This window comes from Anolis carolinensis, chromosome 1 (assembly GCF_035594765.1).
Source record: "Anolis carolinensis isolate JA03-04 chromosome 1, rAnoCar3.1.pri, whole genome shotgun sequence".
Classification (NCBI taxonomy): Eukaryota; Metazoa; Chordata; class Lepidosauria; order Squamata; family Dactyloidae; genus Anolis; species Anolis carolinensis.
Genome location: NC_085841.1, coordinates 99523986 through 99545373, shown reverse-complemented (window position 1 = coordinate 99545373; position 21388 = coordinate 99523986). Strand labels below are relative to the sequence as shown.

Sequence of the window (21388 nt, the reverse complement as noted above, 5' to 3'; positions counted from 1 at the left end):
TGTGTACTCCCAAGGTGAAGGGGAAACCATTATGTAGGCATTGAAATAGTTAAGTGGTTAAAACTGCTAAAGGGGATCTGTTTCTGAGTCAGAGGCTTTATCTTTAAAGGCTGAAATGCAAAGTACACACGCAGTCCAGATTCCTCCCAAAAAAGCCAATTTGGTATTTGAAAATTCCCAAACATATACAGTAGAGTCTCACTTATCCAAGCTAAACAGGCCGGCAGAACCTTGGATAAGCGAATATCTTGATAATAAGGAGGAATTAAGGAAAAGCCTATTAAACATCAAATAAGGTTATGATTTTACAAATTAAGCACCAAAATATCATGTTATACAACGAATTTGACAGAAAAGGTAGTTCAATACGCAGTAATATTATGTTGTAATTACTGTATTTATGAATTTAGCACCAAAATATCATGATATATTGTAAATATTGACTACAAAAATGCATTGGATAATCCAGAACCTTGGATAAGCAAGTCTTGGATAAGTGAGACTCTACTGTATAGCTATGGGAGAGAGTGAAAAACAGAATGAAATACATAGCTATAAAATATCAGAATTAATCCAGCAAGGTGTCATAAGACTGTAATATTGTAAATCTGAGGAAAATGTGGCTGATACTCTTAACAAAACCACTAACAACACAAAAACATAAGTTTGGTGGTTGCTTTGGGCTTCTTTGATATACAAACGCAAATGGAATTCACTGAATGGAAAACTGAACATTTGTGAAGTGTAAATTTATATTGTATTACCAAATACATATGTAACATGTGACTTGGATATGTATATGAAGAGAGCAGTTAGATATGGAAAGGGTGTCAGGATTTGTAATGAAAGCAAAGTATGTCATAATATCAAGGTAGTAACTAGAGTCAGAATGACAAGGCAAGCTTCAGAGGATGGGTGCAATACCTGGTACCACCATAGTGCAATGTTGGGGTACCATGGACGATGCAATACAATATGTGATTGTATAAAAGTGGTGCAGCTAGCATAATGACTGTGGATGGATGCTCATGCTGTGTTGTTGCTATGTGGGAGAATTGCTGTGAAGATTACTGAGACGAGGAAAGAGCAAGAGGACTTCTGTTTTTGTATAGAGCTTTCTGGGTATGTATTACCGAAACAGCAAGATAAAAGCCTTCCTGACTGTGGAAAGAAACCTCTGCTGTCTTTGCTTGTGTTTGCTGTTCTAATCAGTTAGTACTAGATTACTGTGGGACTTAGAGCACTTCCATAGCTCATAGACTGAGGACAAAGTATTCCTAACAGTAGGCTCAGACAAAAGCAAACTGCTTTAGTTTCTGCTAACTGTGTATTCTTCCTTATTAATAACTCTGGTGTTCCTTGGCTATTTATGTTCCACCTTCATCTGTGAAATGCTGGAGGGTGTGTGATTATCCACGCTATTCTGGAGGCCACAAATGGAGAGGTGAAAAACCGTGCTGGGCTTTCACAGTCTTTAGTTAATACAATAAAGTGATTTATTTCCATCTTCACATCTAGGTCTCCACAGTTGGAACAAATTTCAAGCCTAGCAGAAACCTACTGGATTCTTAGATGTTCTGCAGAAGGAAGCTCTTGTTGTGCAAGTTTTTCTTCATTGTACTTGGGAGAATAAGGACTGGAGAAATTTGGGATTATCTGACGAGCAGGTTGGACTGTTCTTACGCAGGGGCCTGCTATTTGATGCTGTTGTTGATGTGGGTTTGCGAAATGTTGTTGGGGTGCTTGCCCATCTAAGAATAAAAAAATGAAAAGTGAAGTCACACTTTGTACGACTTTTCGGTAGGCTATATGATGGCTATTATCAAGCACAATTAAGCATACTTTATACATAGGATTAGCTGCCTTAAACATGGAACTGGCATCCCCCACGACCTTCTGGCAAACAAACTAGTAAAATGTGGGCTAGACAAAACTACGGTTAGGTGGATCTGTAATTGGCTAAGCGAACGAACCCAAAGGGTGCTCACCAATGCGTCGTCTTCATCTTGGAAAGAAGTGACAAGTGGAGTGCTGCAGGGTTCCGTCCTGGGCCCGGTTCTGTTCAATATCTTTATTAACGACTTAGACGAAGAGTTAGAAGGCACGATCATCAAGTTTGCAGATGACACCAAACTGGGAGGGATAGCTAACACTCCAGAAGACAGGAGCAGAGTTCAAAATGATCTTAACAGACTAGAGAGATGGCCGAAACTAACAAAATGAAGTTCAACGGGGACAAATACTTCACTTCGGCAGAAAAAATTGAATGCAAAGATACAGAATGGGGGACTCCTGGCTCGACAGCAGTACGTGTGAAAAAGACCTTGGAGTCCTCGTGGACAACAAGTTAAATATGAGCCTACAGTGTGATGCGGCTGCTAAAAAAGCCAATGGGATTCTGGCCTGCATCAATAGGGGTATAGCATCTAGATCCAGGGAAGTCATGCTGCCCCTCTATTCTGCCTTGGTCAGACCACACCTGGAATACTGTGTCCAATTCTGGGCACCGCAATTGAAGGGAGATGTTGACAAGCTGGAAAGCATACAGAGGAGGGCAACTAAAATGATCAAGGGTCTGGAGAACAAGCCTTAAAGAACTAGGCATGTTTAGCTTGCAGAAGAGAAGGCTGAGAGGAGACATGATAGCCATGTACAAATACGTGAAGGGAAGTCATAGGGAGGAGGGAGCAAGCTTGTTTTCTGCTGCCCTGCAGACTAGGACGCAGAACAATGGCTTCAAACTACAGGAAAGGAGATTCCACCTGAACATCAGGAAGAATTTCCTCACTGTGAGAGCTGTTCGGCAGTGGAACTCTCTCCTCCGGCCTGTGGTGGAGGCTCCTTCTTTGGAGGCTTTTAAGCAGAGGCTGGATGGCCATCTGTCAGGGGTGCTTTGAATGCGATTTCCTGCTTCTTGGCAGGGGGTTGGACTGGATGGCCCATGAGGTCTCTTCCAACTCTACTATTCTATGATTCTATGAACTTTGAATTAGAGAATGCCTCCCTTCCTTTCATCATTCCCACAGCTTCCCCAAGTAAAGAAAAACCTTTTCCATTTCACATACAAATGTTGGTCAAGGGGACAGTCAAATGTTACATAAACTTAAGAAAGAGGACAGCATCCTCCACCATATTTTGAAGATCGACAGCTAGCATGAGGACAAGGGTGGATGGCAGCATAAGAATCATAGCTCTATAATAGATTTGTTTTTTTAAAAAAATAAATGGAAACTATGAATATAATAAAGAAATAAAGAACACAGTAAGGAATAATAAGGAAAACAAAGCCCCACAGTGGCACAGCGGGTTAAACCACTGAGCTGCTGAACTTGCCAACTGAAAGCTTGGCGGTTCAAATCCTGGGAGCAGGGACAGTTTCCGCTGTTAGCTCCAGCTTCTGCCAACCTAGCAGTTTGACAACATGTAAACGTGACTAGATCAATAGGTACCGCTCCGGCGGGAAGGTAAAGGTGCGCTCCATACAGTCATGCCGGCCACATGACCCTGGAGGTGTCTATGGACAATGCTGGCTCTTTGGCTTAGAAATGGAGATGAGCACTAACCCCTAGAGTTGGACACGACTAGACTTAATGTCAGGGGAAAAACCTTTACCTTTACTATGAATACAATCCAGGTATATAGTGTTTCCTCATTACTTCACAGTTCGCTTTTCGAGGACTCGCTGTTTGCAGTTTTTCAATAAATATTAATGTAAAATATTTATCACGGTATTTTCACTGTTTCACAAATTAAAAATACTAATTCTAACATTAAAATAATATTATGAATCATAAAAAATTCAATTTACAGTAAATAGCGTATTTACTCAGAAAAGTAGAAGCTGCGCAGCGGCCGCTTGAGATGCTACTTGCCAATGTGAGATTGTAAACAACACACGATTGGCTGACTGACGGAAAGTGACCAACCAGAGAATGCTGCTCTGTATCCCAGTCGCTGATTGGCTCAGTAACTGTCGTTTTTTTTTCTTTTGTTCATGCGCAGCTATCCCTCTCCAGGAATGGGAATGGGAAAGGGTTATGTAGTGTATAAATGTGTGGGGAGGGTTTATAAAGACTTAAAATAGTGTATAACTACTAAAATAATGTATAAATATTAGAATAAATATAGGTCCCTACTTCACGGATTTTCACTTTTTGTGGGTGGTCCAGGAACGTAACACCCACGATAAGTGATGGAACACTGTAGTCAACTGATTTAAATTGTAGAGATTTAAGTATGCTAAAGGGCTCCATGGAAATCAATTTACTTTTCAAAATGTTTGATTTTTAGCTCAGGGATGGGAATTCTGTTGTTTTCCAAATGTTACTGAACTACAAGTTTAAGCTGTCCTAGACTACACAGTAATTGGTATGGAATGGTAGGAATTGCTGAGGAGCCACATCATGACCACCCTTTTACCCAGATTGTGTCCTACAGTTTCTGTCTTTTCAGATATGAGAATGTTTCCCAGTCAAATTAAGGAAAGTAAATTCAGACAGATTAATGAGATACAAGGGCTCATGTTCTTCAACAACATCTAAAAATAACACAGTTTGCACTCCTGCCTTAAAGGATGTGTTGAATTCTTCTGGTAATATACAGACATGAATGAGTCCCAGTGTACTCATCTTTGGCTGAATTATAACCTAAAAATATTGCAAGACTCTTTTGAAAGAAAAGCAAGAGCTTAGAATGGCATCACTCCTACACTTTGCATTACTTTTAGAAGATGTAATTGATGTTTTCTCCCCTATTCGGTAATCTCAGATTTGTGTTTTTACTACCAGGAAGCCAAGTTTCAGCATTCATCCTTAGAGAAGGATTATTCAGATAATCATAGAATAGTAGAGTTGGAAGAGACCTCATGGGCCATCTAGGCCAACCCCCCGCTAAGAAGCAGGAAATCTCATTCAAAGCACCCCTGACATATGGCCATCCAGCCTCTGCTTAAAAGCCTCCAAAGAAGGAGCCTCCACCACAGTCCGGGGAAGAGAGTTCCACTGCTGAAGAGCTCTCACAGTGAGGAAGTTCTTCCTGATGTTCAGGTGGAATCTCATTTCCTGTAGTTTGAAGCCATTGTTCCGTGTCCTAGTCTGCAAGGCAGCAGAAAACAAGCTTGCTCCCTCCTCCCTATGACTTCCCCTCACATATTTATACATGGCTATCATGTCTCCTCTCAGCCTTCTCTTCTGCAGGCTAAACATGCCCAGCTCTTTAAGCCGCTCCTCATAGGGCTTGTTCTCCAGACTCTTAATCATTTTAGTCGCCCTCCTCTGGACGCTTTTCAGCTTGTCAGCATCTCCCTTCAACTGCGGTGCCCAAAATTGGACACAGTATTCCAGGTGTGGTCTGACCAAAGCAGAATAGAGGGGTAGCAGGACTTCCCTGGATCTAGATGCTATACCTCTATTGATGCAGACCAGAATCTCGTTGGCTTTTTTAGCTGCCGAATCACATTGTTGGCTCATGTTTAACTTGTTGTCCACGAGGACTCCAAGGTCTTTTTCACACATACTGCTGTCAAGCCAGGCGTCCCCCATTCTGTATGTTTGCATTCAATTTTTTCTGCCGAAGTGAAGTATCTTGCATTTGTCCCTGTTGAACTTCATTTTGTTAGTTTCGGCCCATCTCTCTAGTCTGTCAAGATCGTTTTGAATTCTGCTCCTGTCTTCTGGAGTGTTAGCTATCCCTCCCAGTTTGGAGTCGTCTGCAAACCTGATGATTGTGCCTTCTAGCCCTTCGTCTAAGTCGTTAATAAAGGTGTTGAACAGAACCGGGCCCAGGACGGAGCCCTTCGGCACTCCACTTGTCACTTCTTTCCATGATGAAGATGACGCATTGGTGAGCACCCTTTGGGTTCGTTCGCTTAGCCAATTACAGATCCATCTAACAATAGTTTTGTCTAGCCCACATTTTACTAGTTTGTTTGCCAAAAGGTCATGGGGGACTTTGTTGAAGGCCTTACTGAAATCCAGGTAGGCTACATCCACAACATTCCCTGTATCGACCCAACTCGTAACGTCTTTGAAATGCAACAGTGAGCCTATTATAAACATTGGCAAGCCGCTGCCCATGGTTAGATGACTGCCTGGGAACACTAGATTGTTTCTGTCTAGAAGGTATACATTAGAACACACTTAAGCACAAAACTCTATTGTGAGTGATGATTGCCCAGTAATCACTAGAAATATGAAAAGCTGTCAGGTGTCAATTGTATGCCTTGTAAAAAAAAAAGGGGAAGGTTAGTGAGCAAAAGACTATCCCCAGGTCAGAGTAAGTCAGTGGGTCTGGGTATTTTCGGGGGTGGGGGGAATCTTTTTGAAATATTGTTAAAATTTCATAATGATTCGTGCTTTAAAGCAAGCTTTGTTTGAGAGGGTGCTGTTATGTATGAGGAGGAGTGAGGATTAGCAAGACACCAGGGTACATGGATTTAAACATAATGTATCAAGTACCTTTTGTTTTTGCTTTTTCACATTCTGGATTTTCCTAGACCAGTGATGGGCAACCTTTTGAGCTTGGGGTGTCAAAATTCACCAAAAAACCAAGCATAACTCGGGTGGTGTGTCACTTTGAAAAAAACCCCATAATACTGCTATATTTATAGTTTAATAACAAAAATGGATAATTGTAACTATATTTAATACAGTGCTCTCTCACTTATTGCGGGGGTTACATTCCAGGCCCACCTGTGATAAGTTGAAATCCGTGAAGTAGGGACACTATATTTATTTAAATAAATATAGCATCCTTCCCTCCCTCCCTCTCTCCCTCACTACCTCTTTTAATGTACCGTATTGCTTGAAGCCACTCCCTCCTGTTGCATCAGGGAATATGGTGGCCACTGCTAGTGCGGCAAAAGGGGCTCCACAGGCCGGGCCGCTGCCTCAGTTTGGGGTGAGTGGCCAAAGCCTTGGACGAGGGAACGGAAAAGGAGGGGGAGCGTCATCCAGGCTGAGTGAGGGAAGGGAAGGGGAGTTGAGGAAAGGAAGTGAGAGCTATCACTGGCCTCTGCGGCTGGGCCGGGCACAAAGAGAAGCCGTTACTGTGGCTCTGAGGAGGGTTTTTATTCAGTCACATCAAGCGGCGCAGGCAGTGCAGGCCATGGAGGGCGCCAGGTAAGCTTGGCCTGGGCTGGAGGGGGGCACACACTTGCCCGATGTCAGCCAGAGGTGGCTTTGGTGCGCCAATTGAGCTCCCTCATCCAAATACGGCTTGCTTCAAATCCCTGGGGCGGCGGCGGCGGGGATAGCACCATGTGTAGGGATGCCATCCCAACTGGGTCCTTCAGGGATCCAGCCAGGGCAGGGGAGGAAAGAGGCCCACTGCTCAGCTGGTGCAGAGGCACGCCCTTCCAGGCCCACCACCACAAAGGAATGGATAAGAGGTGAAAGCTCTTGGAGCAAAGATCCATGTGGAAAGAGAAAGAGGGTCAGGGAGGAGTTGCCATGGCAACAGGGAGCAGAAGAGTGGGTGTGGCCAAGCCATGTGCCCACTGCTCAGCCGGTGCAGGCCCTTGGAGCCAGGCCCTCCCAGGTCCACCACCGCAAATGAGGGCCTGGCTCCGAGGGCCCGCAACGGCCGAGCAGCAGGCCTCTTTCTTTCCCTGCCCCGGCTGGTTCCCTGAGGGACCCAGTTGGGATGGCATTCCTGCGCATGGCGCTATCCCCGCCGCTGCCCCAGGGATTTGGAGCAAGCCATACTTGAATGAGGGAGCTCAGCTGGCACACCAAAGCCACCTCTGGCTAACATCAGGCAAGTGGGTGCTCCCCAGGCCAAGCTTACCTGGCGCCCTCCGCGGCCTGCACTGCCTGCGCTGCTTGATGTGACTGAACAAAAACCCTCCTCAGAGCCACAGCAGTGGCTTCTCTTTGTGCCCAGCCCAGCCGCAGAGGCCGGTGGCGGCTCTCACTTCCTTTCCTCAGCTCCCCTTCCCTTCCCTCGCTCAGCCTGGACGATGCTCCCCCTCCTTTTCTTCTCCCTCATCCGGGGCCATGGCCACTCCCCCAGAACTGAGGCAATGGCCCAGCCTGTGGAGCCCCTTTTGCCCACTAGCGGCGGCCGCCACACTACAGCAAATGTTTCATCCTCAACTACTGCACCTGGCTATGCAGGAGCCAAGGATGAAATGTCCTTCTTGGCATGCGGCCACATGTCAGCAAAAATGGCTAGGCGTGTCAGTGCTGACACGTGTGTCATAGGTTCGTCATCACTGTCCTAGACAAAACTAAAAAAAAAAGGTTTGCGGACTATTCAAATCTGGAATGATATTGGTTCACATTTATAGTATTCCCAGAGAAAAAGCATTCTGTCCACACATCCAGGACTAGCCCTTCCCTGGTCCAGGAATTCATAGACATGGTTTCCATTCTACTCCTAAGTACAGTTCATATCTTTTTTGCATGCACTTCTGAGCTGAATGCGCAGTTTCCCATTATTTATTTATTTATTTATTTATTTCCATTCCGCCTTTCTCACCCGAGGGGACACAAGGCAGCTTATAAATCTGGCAAGATTCAATACCAATAAACAACAATACAATGAAATAAAACAGAGCAATTAAAAGCAGCTAGGCAATTACAATTGTATCAAATAAATCTTCTGCTAGTTTTCTAGAGTTTCGATCAATGTCAATGTTGCCTGGGGAATTTTTGGAGTTGTTGTTCAAAAAAAGGTTTCTTCAAGTTCTGGTGTTCCACCACAGAGCTCATGAAGCGTCATTTAACATATCTGTAGCTTTGTGAAATAGAGGACATAAATAGTGGGATTGTTTCTAGCCAGAAAAAACAGGCCTTAGGGAATAAAAGGAAATAGAAAGTGAGAAAGTAGAGGTGGGCAAAGGAAGCAGCAAAAATGTGATATCCCTTGGGAAAAATTGAGAATCTGTGATGGGTGCAATGATTTAGAATAATTTCTTCTGCCAGTCTAATTAAATGAGCTGAATATTACATATGTAACTGCTAACTGGATTTGAATCAGGATTCCTCCCACATAAAGCTATGCTCCAATTATAGTCCTCTTTGGTTGCCCTGTCAGATGCCAAGAGAGATGCTGCAAGCAGTAACATGAGATAGGGGCTTTCTAATGGCACCATCAGAGCTATGCTGCAATTGGGTTCTTGATGGCTTTTAGACCGGCACTCAAATTGTTAGCAATTTGTTGGTTGTTTTTTTTTAACAGATGTATTCATTTCACAATTTTCTACTTTTATTCTTTCAGGATTATAGTTTTATCACCATGAGCTTTTTAGCAACCCTTATGAAGACTAACAAAAATATATGTGTTTCAGTATATAAACAAACAACACTACCACTGTTTGCTGCATAGCATAAGTATGGACGTCTCTAACCTGAAATGAATACACAAGACATGAGAGGCCAGGCAAGGTGAGACATGAAGACTTGGCATCTGAATACCCTCTAAGATAGGGGCGGGCAACTGTGGCAGGACTGGGGGTTGCAATCAGACATGCACTACTCAAGAGTAATACTTTAAAAAAATCTGATTTATATTTTCGAGAAGAGGAGCAGATGCATTTTGAGGTAACCAACAAGATTTCTGTTGACGTGGGTTGAGCAAAGAGTACAGTATGTATGCAATCAAGGGGGGATGGAGGGATGGATGGAAACATTTGGAGTGGCCCTTGGGGATTGAGGGAAGATGGGCAGCAAAGAGGGTAGGCAGGAACAATTGCAAGGGGGTGGGAAGGGGAGGATAGAAACTGTGGGAGTATGTTGGTTGCCATAGCAAACTAAGAACTGTTTACGCCAAAGAAGGGCAAGCAATGGTGGGTATTTTAAATACTAAGATTCTCCAGAGACATGGGAAACTGGATTTTTGGATCTCATGGACAATCTGAGGTGTGCAGGCCACACTTTGCCCACCCCTGCTCTTGAAAATATCAGGGCATTTCTGTCATGTTTTTGGCCCCTCTGAGCTGTTTTGATTCAAAAGAAGCATTTTTATATCATGAAATGACCCATGGCTATGTCCTTTTTTTTTAATGAAGATCCCATGCCTATCAATTCAATTTGAAAGGACTTTTTTGGAGCTTTGAGGACCCTGGGCTTCACTTTCCCCATTCTGTGCTATGAACTGGCCAATGGACGACAAGAGTCTGTTTACATGTGGTCTTTTCTATACTATTTTTGAGATAAATGTCACAGTGGGATACAAACAGTTCCCACCTGCCTACTATATTAATATAGCCTAATGTTTCCCAAACTCTGGTCTTCCAAGTGTTTGGGACTTCAGTTTTCAGATCACTGGCCAAAGCATCTGAGGCTTCTGAGAGTAGAAGTGCAAAAGACCTGGAGTTTTAGTGTTCAGGAATCACTGACATATCCTATATACCCACTGTTGAATGCATAAACACAAATTGAAATTCTTTTTCACCTAATGTCAAAGGGGCCATATATGTTGATGGGAAATTAAATTATGATAACTGATTTGGTAAAACTCTGCACAGGAGTACATAGTACAGTTTTAGATGAAGTAATGGCAAGACCAAAACCGTGGATTAGTAAGAATGGTTAATACTGATTTTTCATATACTGGCAGAAAAAAAGGGAAGAATAAAACTCTATGCTAGTGAGAAATGAAGAATGTAGAAGAGAAATTGTAATAATAGGAGGTTCCAGCAGTGGACGGTAACTTCCGGAGTAGTATATGCAAAACTTAGATGAGCAGAGTATTTTATGTAAAGAAATTGAAATATTTGGCTCCTGAAAATAATTAACTAAGTAGAATATCTAGCCTATATGAGCTCACTAATATAGCTAAGAATTGTAAAAATAAAAGGGCTGTTAACAAAATCTGGAAACCAGCAAGGCCCTCCCCCCACCTAAAAAAAAAAAAAAGGCAAAACACAGTTGCAGTATCATTTTACAGAAAGGCAGCCCTTAGTCAATAAGGAAGGGCAAACATATAGCCCAATATCTAAGTAACTTACATGGATTCTGGTAGTGTGCATAATCAGGAAGGCAGTATCTAGGATGCCACTGAGCTTGTGGGGAAATCTGGGGCCGAGGCACTTGTGGGAGCACACGACATAGCCTAGGGTCCACCTGTAGATACTCTCCAGACATCAGAGGCCTTGGAAGATCCTGAAGGTTATAGACAGATGTAAGCGGCAATGGAGGTTCTAGTTGTCGGATACCCATAATGTCTAGAGGTTGGGAATTATATCCTACGTCTTCTGTCTGTAGGTCTAATGATGTCCTGTTACTCTGAGCCTGGCTTGATTCTGCACTCTCATGGCTTTCATCAAGCGAACTATGGGACATATCAGATGAATTTCTGTGCAAACTGCCAGAATTTTGCCCAGTATCAGGAGAAACAGCTGAAAGTTGAAACCTCAGCAGTTGATCTGATAAAAGATTAAGTTTTGATGAGACCACTGATTCACCAGATGGGCAAGGAGATGGCTCCTTTCCAGAATCCTGGAATTTTTGCTGGAAATTGTAATCATGTGCTTCCAGTATAATATTATTATGATCTGGACAACTAGAATGCTTGTAAAAACGTGGCTGCCCAGCCATTCCATGAGAAGATGGGTAAGATGCAACAGGTACCAAGTTCTCTATATTTTCATCTGAAGGGTCCAAACTCTCCTCTGCTGAATGTTCTGGAAATGAAGACAAATCTCCAGTTTCATCAACTTCAACTGGTATACTTCGACCCATCACCAAGCCTAAAAATATGGGGGGAAATACAGTAAGAGATAATTTGACAGTTCTTATAATGTAACAATTTATCTGCTGTGGCCACCTTATTATGGAATGCCTTTGGAAGCCTGATTGATCTTCCCTTGGAGACTGATCAGGTCTTCCCTCAGTTTTCATAGGTTTCATAGCAGCATCAAGTTAAGCTTGCCTTTTTTTTTATTAAAGCATTTGGGGCCTAATGATTCCATCCTAATTCACATACCCAAAGAGCTTACATTATTTTAACATTTTAAACTACTCAACGTTTAAATTATTCAAAGGTGTCACATGTTTTCAGATTGCTTAAATTATTGGTTTTTTTTTAAAGTACATTGCTTAAACTGATTCTATTGCACATCACTCAGACACTTTATAATAGTGGGTAGGATACAAATATCATCACCATCAGCATCATCAGGAGGAGATGTGTGTGTGTGGATATTTATCCATCTCTGGATAATCAACCACAGTAGACCAGAGACTGTTTTTTCCTATAGTCCTCTATGGATCTGTCTCTATCTCACACATACACACTCTGCCAAAATTGCAAAAACAAAACAAAAAATACTCGCAACCCAAAGAAACTCTCAAACCTAGATATGGATAGAAATGCACTTCTGGTTTTAGGGAGGAATGTGTTTTTATATTAAAGAGTCCAAAGGCTCTTTGCATGTTCATTGAAACATAAATTGCTCTTTCTGGATGCTTCAAGAAATAACAATGTATCTTTTCCTTCTTTGTCACTGGAAAAATTACTGTCTAGGAAATCTAGAGGTATGGAGGTCTACAAAAACAGCCTTGAGGGCCTGCATGTGATCCAAATGCTGCAAATTGCTCACTTCTGCTACATATAATGTATCAGATGGCCAGAATTCTGTTGGTGACAACTATAAGTTATAGTTGAATGTGTCTTTGGTCACTTAGATGCAGATATCCTATGCATCTGTCTATAATAATAATCCTCTCCCTGTCCCATCTACCTCTGTAATGGCTTGGCACTATGGTCCAAAAAAAAAAGCTATTTAATGATCAGGGGAAGCCAGCATCTTCTTGATCTCTTAAGGGTCATTGGAAGAACCTTGCGAGATCCAAGGTATCATCTTTCTGTCTATCTCGAAGAACACAGCTGGACACTATCTGGCCACCCTTCTTCCCCTGGTCAAGTGGCCATAGATAGATGCACAGACAAGGTAGTTGGTGGCATGCCTAGGGAAAGGAAGAAGGAATGGAAACACTCTTGGTGGAGATTTATGTGCCACCAAATTTGAGCATGATCTTGGAGAGAGTTCACTTTTTCAGGAAGCATATTCATTACATTATGCTTTTAAATACGTGTTTGTGGATAGAACTGGGGTGGGTAGAGGCTCACTTTGGGACCACCCCTCAAACCCCCATCTGCAACTAGATGCTGAAGTTATATTTAATTTGCAGGAAAGGGTAATTTCAAGGGTGCTTGAAAGAACTGGCCATTTTGAATGCTAAAAAAACTCACAGAAGTTTGAGAATTTGGCCCCATTTGAATATATCACTTACAGTGCATGTTATCAGAAAGAATTGAACACCTCTCATCTTGCCCAAAAGTGGTACAAATATACTCACCTGCGAAGGAGGTCATTTTTAGATTCCAAAGAAAATGTGTAAACAGAAATGGCAACTGAGGAGAGAAAAACAAAGACAAAAGAATGACCACTGACTATCACAGCAAATGTTACTTCCACAAGTTTAATAACTTTAAATTATGTGCTGGAAAAAAGTCAGCTATTAAACAACCAACCTTTTAATTACAATCATATCTCAAAGACAAGAAAATAATGACTCCAGCATAATGTTCTTTAAACATTTGAATTGGTGATTTGAAAATTTAAGTAAAGACTTTGCTAAGTACTGCTAGCATTTCTTGCTTTCCCTTCCTAGGGGTAGATTTCTCTCACTTCCTGTTGTCTCACCTCGCTCTTAACTGTGAGATGTTTGTAAGTTGGATGTTTGTAATGCGGGGACTGCCTGTATAAATAAAACTGGTTTATACTTATTAATGTATGTTTGTTTTAATTGCATCTGGACAGACATAGCTGATTTAAAATAAAGGCTAAGTGGCACACATGGAAATCTTTTTGGGGAGGGCTTGGAGGGCATCCCAATTTTTAACTGATTCGTTATCAAATGTAGAGGGTATATTTCAGATGGCCTGACCTAACAGATAAGTTACATGAAGACCATATAATTATGAGGGGTGTGGTGGGGGGTTATTTTTCACTCATACAGAATAGGATGTTTGGTCATTGATCAGGCATGGCATGCTTTGTCAAGGAAAACTTAGATGATAACTGGAAGATCATTAGAGCATCAAAAGAATTTGTTTTTAGCACGAAAACTGAATTTATAATCCTGATGCATTGAAATCCATCTCTGTTTTTCCCCTGCTCTTTAATTTCAGCCACTGAGCTGACATTAGAAATATCTGGGAATAGGGATCATTGAATGCTGCTGCTGCTGCTCGGTCGCATAGTCGTTTCCGACTCTTCGTGACCTCTTGGACCAGTGCACAGTTTCCCGTTGTTGCTACTGTTTTTTTAAAAATGTGATCTACTGCATATTAACAGATATCTACCATCAGATTCCAATCTGTCTTCTTCCTGTCCCAGCCACAGGGTATTTTCTCATTTGAAATCTTTGTAGTCTTTCATCTGATTGCCAAAATAGGTATACACCCATTACTACTCAGAGATAACAGCACCTTCACTCATTAGTGTTCTATCTGTATTATTATGACTCTTGAAAGCAACTGAATGTAAAGGAAACAAATAACTGAATAATTAATATTTTTTAATTTGATATTGTTCATTACTGTTATAAATATATTTGTTGCTCATTTATCTAATTTCATATTTGACAGAAATAACATTTATTAAATGTTGGTATCTGTTTTGTTTGTTTGTTGGTTTTTATTTGTTTTTGGACTTCTGATTGAGACCCTGACTTTATGTTGTGGGAATACTTTCCCACCTGTTTTAGAACATGCTCAAGGATTTTGTTACTACAGGAATAAATTAATCCTGAGGAATCCTAGGCATGCTACCCTTTTTTAACTGTTACCAATAGAAAATTTGTGAGTTTTTGTTGCCATGATGGCAAGACGTTCCACCATGATCCATGGAAAACTCTTGATTATAACCTTCACTTTTGGAGAGAGAGGTCCAAAATACATCATTGTCCAAGAAACCATAGGTTGAACCCTAAAGTTTGAAATCCTCATCCAACACGTAAACCATGACAACATACTGGCGCTCTACTAATTACTGCAAGTTAGTAATAGCAGCATGGCATTGTAGTTTTGGTGTTGGACAATGACTCCAGGGTTTGATTCCTTGCTTAGCCATGACCTTGGGCAACTCAGCCTCAGAAAGAAAAGACAACAAATCTTGCTGAGGAAAAACAACTATCCTAGCATAGAAAATATCTTTCTTTTATATACATAAGGCATTCTTTCTCATCTTTATATAGATATACTAGCTTGGGGACCCGGCGATGCCCGGGTCATTTGAGAATGATATTATTTGTCTTTTAATGTTATGTATTCTGTTTGGAGTGGGTGAACTACAATTCCCAGAATCGTGGCTGAATTCTTCCCAAACCCTGCCAGTATTATAAGTTGGCCATTTTGGGCGTGTGTACCAGGTGTGGTGCAGTACTGTCTGGATGGGGGTGAACTACTGCAATTTCTAGATTCCCGGGGCAATTGCCCCGAAATATCTATCAGTATCCACAGCAGGCAATATTCAGTCTGTGTGCCAAGTTTGGTCTAGATTCATCATTGGCTGGGTTCAGTGGTCTTTGGATGGAGGTGAACTACAACTCCCAAAATCAAGGCCCCCTTCCCACAAATACCTGCAGTATGTTCAGTAGGTCATGAGGCTTCTCTCTGTGAAGTGTGGTCCTAGTGCATTGTCAGTGGGGGTCAGTGTTTATCTGGCTGGAGGTGAACTATAACTCCCTTTTCCCCAAACTTGTCCAATATGTTGCATTGGTTATGGGGGCTCTGTGTGCCAAGTGTGATGCTCATTCATTGCAGGTGAACTATAAATCCCAGTACCTACTACTCCTCAACTTCCAGTCCAGTTCCCCTCCAAACCCACCAGTAGTCAAATCTGGGCATATCGAGTCTGCATAGCAAGTTTGGTCGAGAGCCATCATTATTGGGTTAATAGCATTCTGGGTGTAGGTGAACTACAACTCCTGTATATTCCCCAGTAGGAGTGACAGTGCTCTGACTTGATGCAGGGTGAACTACAACTTCCACCATGTGGAGTCAATCCCTAAACTCCTCCAGTAAGTTTAGTTGCAGCTCAGTTGTGCTCTGTTTGTTATGCAGAGAGATTAGAAAGGAAAGGGCAGTGGGCGGGGCCATGCAAATTCCACAGCAATGGAGAACCCTGGGATGCCTGCCTGTGGTGGAAGAAAAAGCAAAATCTAGGATGAAATGGTCCCCAAACAAAAGCATTCCTTGGGTGGTGGGCTGTAGTGTTTGGGAAGCACATTGGCAGGGGTTGGGCTGCATGTTCATGGAACTCACTGTAATTGCAATGTCAGTGGAAAAGAGTGACTTGCTAGATTCTTAACCCTGAAAACTATAGCCTGTTTGTGGAGGCCGGAGGCTGTCTGTGTGAGCAGACATCCGTGCCACATACACACATACGGGTTTTCGCTTTTATTATGGATTTAGATTTAGATTTAGATGAATATTGGTCATACCAATATAAAAGAATATATAACCAACCATTCAAAATAAATCTGGAAAAAAGGCCAATTCCTAAATAAAACTGTTACATGTATATGATGTAATAGAGATGCTTATGAACAATACCATATTTCATCACATAATAGTTGCACTCCCCCTTCCAATTTGGGGGGGGGGGGAGAAGGGTGTAACTATTATGCTTTTATGATTGCATTTTTGGGCATTAAATTTTGCCAATTTTTGTAAGCCGCCCTGAGTCCCCTCGGGTGAGAAGGGCGGGGTAAAAGTGTTGTAAATAAATAAATGAATAAATATGCGATGGCAACTACTACACAGTGAAAAAAGCCCAATTTGAAGGACTTATTTCATGTAATAGTACATGAAAGGACACAACCACACGGGCAGGTGATTGCTCACCCACCTCTGTGGCTGTGCCCTGAAAGAAAGCACTCACGTGGCCGGGTGACACTTCACTTGCCCATGTAGCCGCTCCTTCAAAGCGGAAGCTGCATGGGAGAGTGAACAGTCACCTGTCTGTATCGCTGTCCCTTTAGACTCAGCCGTACAAGTGAGTGGCACTCTACCCACCCGCATGGCTGCCCCTTTGAAGGATCACCCACATGGGTGAGTGCATCCTCAAAGGGAACAGCTGTGTTAGTGGGTGATGGTTCACCCCCTTGCTGCCCTCTTGACAAAAGGGAAAAGGAGCTGGTGCAGAGAGAATGAATTCACTCCTGCCCCGCCGGCCTTCTTTCTCTTTTGGCGCTGTGGGATTTGACTCAGCTCCTAGCCGACTCAAGCCCCACGGTACCAAAAGGGCAGTCTCACCTATATTTCACTCGCCCTGGCAAGTGAACTAAGCATGTAACTATTATGCAGAGAAAGGCAAACGTCCTATTTTGCCTTCCTCAAAAGGAGGACACTATTATGTGGTGGTGGCTATTATGCGATGAAATTCAGTACCGTGTTTCCCCGAAAATAAGACAGTGTCTTATATTATTTTTTTCTCCCAATGATGCGCTAGGTCTTATTTTCAGTGGATGACTTATTTCTCCGTGAAGAATTCACATTTATTGTTGAACAAAATAATGAACATTTATTATATACTGTACAGTACCCTGTTTCCCTGAAAATAAGACATTCCCAGAAAATAGGACCTAATAGAAGTTTTGTTGAATTGCTAAATATAAGGCCTCCCCCGAAAGTAAGACCTAGTAAAGTTTTTGTTTCGAAGCATGCAGGATTGGTAAATATACATACCATAGATTGTTGTACATGGAAATAAAGGTAGTAACAAGAAATAATAATAATAATATAATAATAACTTTATTCTTGTATCCCATCTCCATCTCCCAGAAGGGACTCAGGGCAGCTTACACAGGGACAAGCCCAACAACAACATAAATTTACATATGAACAGAAATTTAAAGCAGTAATTTAAAAACAGTATAGCAATAAAATATAATATAGAAATTCTTGAAAGGATTCAGTTTGGTTATGCTGGTTTGTGATGACAACTACTGTACAGTAGATAATAAATGTTCATTTTTTAAAAAAATTCAACCATAAATGTGATTTTTTTGTGGAAAAATAAGACATCCCCTGAAAATAAGACCTAGCACATCTTTGGGAGAAAAAATTAATATAAGACACTGTCTTATTTTCGGGGAAACAGAGTAGTTGTCATCACAAACCAACATAACCAGACAAACTGTGAATCCTATCAAGAATTTCTTGTCAGTACTATTATTTCCATGTACAACAATATATGGTACGTACATTTGCCAATCCTGCATGCTCTGGTGTTCTGTTTGGCGGGCATACTTCCAAACAAAAACTTTGCTAGGTCTTACTTTTGTGGGAGGCCTTATATTTAGCAATTCAGCAAAACCTCTATTAGGTCTTATTTTCAGAGGCTGTCTTGTTTTCAGGGAAATAGGGTATTTTAGAAGTAATCCTTACATGAAAAATTCATTAACCTTTTCATCCAAAATCTATTACCAAGAATAAGTACAAGAAACCAAGAATTAAAGGTATCTAAATTCACAGATGACAAACCTGCTTTCCAGTGTTTGGTCTGGACAATTAACAACAATACTGGAATACCTAGTGCTAAGGGAAGCCAATGTATGTTGCAGGCAGTTTTGTGTGAATTGACTGACTTCCTGAAACATAGATTCTTCAAATAGCTTAACACATTTTCATTTCAAGTTTTAATTTACCGTAGTTGTAGTAGTTGCATTGGGTGCGCCAACATGGTGCAGTAGTTTGAATGTTGGACTATGACTCAGAAGACCAATGTTCAAATCCTGCTCAACTACAAAACCTATGGGTGACCTTGGGCAAAGCAAAATCTTTCAGCCTCAGTGAAAAGAAAAGGCAAACATCCTCTGAACAAATTTTGCAAAGAAAATCCATGATAACCTTTGAGTCATCATAAGTTATAAACTACTTAAAAGCACACAATAATGATTGCATTGGAACAGCATGTTTTGGATTAGTACTTCTCCTTCAAAGGCTTTTTTGCTGTTGTTACTCACACACACATTACATCCAGATTCTAGTCCTTCATGGCATGCCAGTTTGGAAATTGTTCAGAATAGAACTGTAGTAAAACAGTTATTCAATTCCAAATTAACAACACTGAACAAGGAAAATAAGGAGGAACAGTTCTATTAAATTGCTCTTAATGTTGTCCTGACTTTGTTTCACTTAAATCACGCTGACAATTCATACGCATGTTTATTTGGGAGTACTTCCCACTGATATTAGTGACGATGGGGTTTATTTCTGATTAGACAGGCAAAAAAGCACTGTTAATCCCCAGTTCTCCAGATGGATTGTTGAAATGACTGTTTTTCTATCCAGAATAATTGCAGAAACACAAATTTCCTACCATGATGATCTTAATGCTTTATTATCATATTGTCCGTTTGGATATGCCAGATGATTTATACTATCTATTATGTGTTTTGTATAGTGTAGAATGAACAAATAAATAGAAAATCTCTTTAGAGATTTCTGGGATTAACAGCATTGTTCTTATTCAATATTTTTCCATATGTAAACTTTGTTGGCTACTTACATTATCATTTTTTGTTTCTTAAAATATCAGGTTCTTGCTGGCAAGAGGTTGATTAAAATGTCTATAATTCAAGGGTATCTAATGTAAAGTGTTGTGTATCTCTAAAACATTCCACTCCTGATTTACAAGAGTTTTATTTTCTAGAATGGAAGACACAGTCAGTGTCATTTCGGCTTTTACAACTTCCCAAAAAGAAGGCATTTAAAGGAACAGCTACACAAATAAGAATAATTTTCTTGCCTCATCCCTTAAAGCAGGGGTCTTCAAACTTTTTAAGCCGAGGGACAGTTGACTGTCCCACAGACGGTTGGGGGCTCAGACTCTATTTGGAAAAAAAAACCCCACGAATCCCTACGCACACTGCACATGTCTTATTTGTTGTGCAAAAAAAACAATACAATATTTAGAATGAAGAACAATTTTAACCAACATAAACTTACCAGTATTTCAATGGGAAGTGTGGGCCTGCTTTTGGCTGATGCGGTAGTCAAGTTTATTAAGATTGTTGTTGTGTGCCTTCAAGTTGTTTCAGACTTCAGGTGACCTTAAGTCTACAGTGGGGGCCAGGTAAATGGCCTTGGTTTGGGGACCCCTGCCTTAAAATATATTTAATATTGCACTCTCCTTTAAAGTTTAGCACTTCGAAAACTAAGAGCTATATATTTGTTTTTAAAAAACCTTTAAAAGCCCAAACCTAGCCTAAATCCATTTACTCATTCCAACTACAGCAGACTCTTTGAATCCGTGTGATTTAATGGTTCACTCTGACAAATTGATTTATTCACAGTTTTTCTTTTGGCAAAAACAGGGTGGACTAGATATCTTTCCGATAGATGAGTACAATATGGTGTATCTCAGTCAATGAAGCACATGTGTTCCCGGTCATTACTCGTTTAACAAAATATATTGAATTACTGGTAGAAATAATATGGAAAGAATAGGGCAAAATGTTATATCACAAGAAAGAAATATTCAAAAAAGGCATATATCCGTGTCTTTCAAAGATAAGAAAAATACAGGCTAGTGAAAGAAAAATCATCCCTGGAAACATTTTTGAAGAAGCCTTTAAGTGGTCACTAAAAGTTGTAAATGTTTTTATTACTTGTACAAGACTTAGCTGACCTGAGTTTATTTTTGTTTCTTTTTTATTTCATGTGCATATTGCTAGTTGTACATAAAACATTTGTTCAGTTATGTTGAACCACTCTTGTCTTTTTCCCCTAAGATGAAGCCGCAAGAGATGATTAACCCTTATTTCACGCAGCCCTTATCCTGATGGCTCTCTTTCCCAAAAGCTGCCATTAGACAAGGAGGTGAAAACCTACAAGATGAAGTTCCTTTCAAGCAATTTTTTGTTTCTCCATTCTGACCTGTGCATCTCTCTGGTCCAGAAAAATAAATATATCCATGCATTTAATTTGAGGAAGCACATGTTCTTCATGGTTAATTTTCCTGCCAAGTTTGGAAGAATAATAATGTGTTCCAGTAGAGCTGGTTTGATGTGTTCCTTCAAGCTTCACTCATTTTGCAGTTACATAAAGGGAACACTTCAATATCAAACTGAAACAAGTCCAATTTCATTTTGGCTGTTTCTGTGGGGGAAACAAAAATACTGATACTGTTCATACATATCAAGGATTCTGTAGTAATTTCTCTTTGTTCAGGGATAATCACCTCAACATGCATTTGTCTCTAGAGAAGCCAATAACTTATATATGGTAGGAAACAGACTGAATGGATCACAGCCCTTCTGCATTTTGGCTTCTACAGCAAAGATAAGACTCATACAGATGCTGCTGGACTTCAAATCCCAGCAGGGCTAGCCAACCTAGCCAAAGATGAGGAATGCTGGGAACTCCAGTC

At 41.0% G+C, this 21388-nt stretch overlaps 1 protein-coding gene and 1 long non-coding RNA gene across 6 annotated transcripts in view; one reads left to right on the top strand and one right to left on the bottom strand.

Moving 5' to 3' along the window:
* LOC103280876 (uncharacterized) overlaps window positions 1-13734 on the top strand; it is a 60090-nt gene extending 46356 nt beyond the window's left edge. Inside the window, exons 3-4 of one of the 2 annotated variants that reach the window (XR_010002320.1) lie at window positions 9290-9386; window positions 11208-13734. This is a non-coding gene — a long non-coding RNA (uncharacterized LOC103280876). Of the gene's footprint in view, window positions 1-9219; window positions 9387-11207 lie in introns of both variants that reach the window. The other variant, XR_010002319.1, reaches the window with a different exon arrangement.
* Window positions 1-21388, bottom strand: part of traf3ip2 (TRAF3 interacting protein 2) — a 48475-nt gene that overhangs the window by 20518 nt on the left and 6569 nt on the right. For 2 of the 4 annotated variants that reach the window (XM_062968989.1, XM_062968990.1), the window contains exons 2-4: window positions 13305-13359; window positions 10952-11692; window positions 1562-1751 (exon numbers count right to left, since the gene is read on the bottom strand). In XM_062968989.1, the coding sequence (XP_062825059.1) occupies window positions 1562-1751; window positions 10952-11692; window positions 13305-13320 (947 nt within the window). In that variant the 5' untranslated portion in view covers window positions 13321-13359. Of the gene's footprint in view, window positions 1-1561; window positions 1752-10951; window positions 11693-13304; window positions 13360-21388 lie in introns of those variants that run through there. The other 2 variants (XM_008121154.3, XM_062968991.1) reach the window with 2 other exon arrangements.